The 1,699-nt window shown below is 36.6% G+C and overlaps 1 protein-coding gene across 1 annotated transcript; it reads left to right on the top strand.

Moving 5' to 3' along the window:
* Positions 1 to 1,279: 1,279 nt before the first annotated feature.
* Positions 1,280 to 1,634, top strand: Gasu_65940 (archaeal ATPase; the record flags this gene model as incomplete). The annotated part of the gene is made up of 1 exon (XM_005702209.1): positions 1,280 to 1,634. A coding segment is annotated over exon 1 (236 nt), but the record flags the coding sequence as incomplete, so codon positions are not given.
* Positions 1,635 to 1,699: the final 65 nt, after the last annotated feature.

The following is a 1,699-nucleotide window of genomic DNA, read 5'->3' as shown; positions in this document are numbered from 1 at the left end:
GACATTTGACTCTGCAAAAGAATCAGATAACTTGTTTTATCTTATTCTGCTGAATATTGCTTGCGAGTTGACGATATTTTTATTCTTTGTAAAGCAACTTGGATAAAACAGCGTTTCTCTTCTTTTTCAAGTTTGACTTTCCCTAGTAGAAATGAACATTCCTTCTATTGATAGACACGTTTTTTATACGAAACGTTGGGTTGTCTTTGATTCTCGTTACAAATATCCAAAAGGAAGCCTCTACTAGTGTACCCATCAGGTTATACTTCGCAAGAGTCTTCTTCCAAGTGCCTAACGCAAGGAACTTTTGTATAGTGACTCACTTATTCAATGAGCTGATGGTTGAGATTGGAAGAAGAATAGGACTCAACTGGACAAATCGTTCCTTGAATATGCTGAGCTTTTAAAAGTTTTACCTTTTTTTATATTGGAAGAGATAATAGCCCTCTTGGAGTTATATCGTTCCTAAAGCAGCGTTGTACTTTTTATAGTTTGCTTTCTTGTATATCTTTAAAAGTTGTGGTTTTTACAAAGTTTATCGTACAAGAGGATGCAGCAAAACATTTTAAACTAAACGGTCATGTTTACCTTCAAAAGCACCTCAAATGTATAGTCGACTATTGAGGAGAAGGAATTCAACTATGATTCAAACGTGAGAAACGTGCACATTTGTTTTGGTTTGTCTTTTGCTATCATCAACTTTTGTAGCTTTAGTGATAAGCTGCTACTTGTCATGATATCGTAAGAAAGGAATTTGATGATTGCTGAAAATAAAGGAGTGTTGTGCTTGCGGGTTTCTGCATTTCTACTAAATAATATATTTCAACTGGAGCTTTTGAATAGACTGTACAAGAGAATGACTTGGTTCATACTCTAGTTCCGTGTTTTGAAATGAAGCAAAAGTGACGTAAAAACTGTTCCATAAAATACAGAAAATCTAAAGAGACGTCTATGGAACAAATTCTTCATGAACAATCTATATCACTCGGAACTCTCTTGACTACTCTCGAAAATTCTGAAAGAAACTTTCTTATCTATGTGAGAATGGGCCATGTTCAATAGCTTTATACTCTCAAAGAGCATAAAAAACTTGTGAAATAAACATTGGCTTCCTTCCAATCCTTCTTGTACCCTATGAGAGTTACCATTATATCAGCATACGAGAATAAGAATATCGATAGTTGAAAAAGCCATATTGATCGTTCTTCTATAGTTCAAATCATCTCAGTCCAAGCCATAAAGGGTATGACATAGTCATCAGTTGATAAAGAGAAGAAGTTGGATTGGTATCCTTTACTGTTTTCGTTGTTGTTGTTGTGACCGACAAACAGTCAATCGTTCATTTATTTATATTTGTACTCCGAAATAAACAGAAGATTGTTTCATTTCACTTTGGCGATGGCGAGTTTGGATGACAAGTGGAAAGCTGTGGACAAGTTTAAGTCTGTTGTGGTAGATCGTGAAAGAGATGTTGTTCGAGTGACAGAAGAACTGTATGATCTTCATAGCAACAGAGAACAACTCAGGGGTGTAACAAGTAGTTGCGACTATCGCTTGACCATACCATTTGCCCCCCATCTCTTTGGCTCAGGCAAAACGACCTTTGCCCGAACCTATTTGGAGTTGGTGCAAAGGTTTGGTGAAACTTCCCTGTCGACGTTTGCTTCAGACCCTTCGAGGAGAACCTTTTGAGAAGAAG

This window comes from Galdieria sulphuraria (assembly GCF_000341285.1).
Source record: "Galdieria sulphuraria unplaced genomic scaffold scaf_382, whole genome shotgun sequence".
Lineage (NCBI taxonomy): Eukaryota > Rhodophyta > Bangiophyceae > Galdieriales > Galdieriaceae > Galdieria > Galdieria sulphuraria.
Note: the sequence above shows the minus strand (reverse complement) of the source record. Positions and strands in the feature narration are given on the sequence as shown.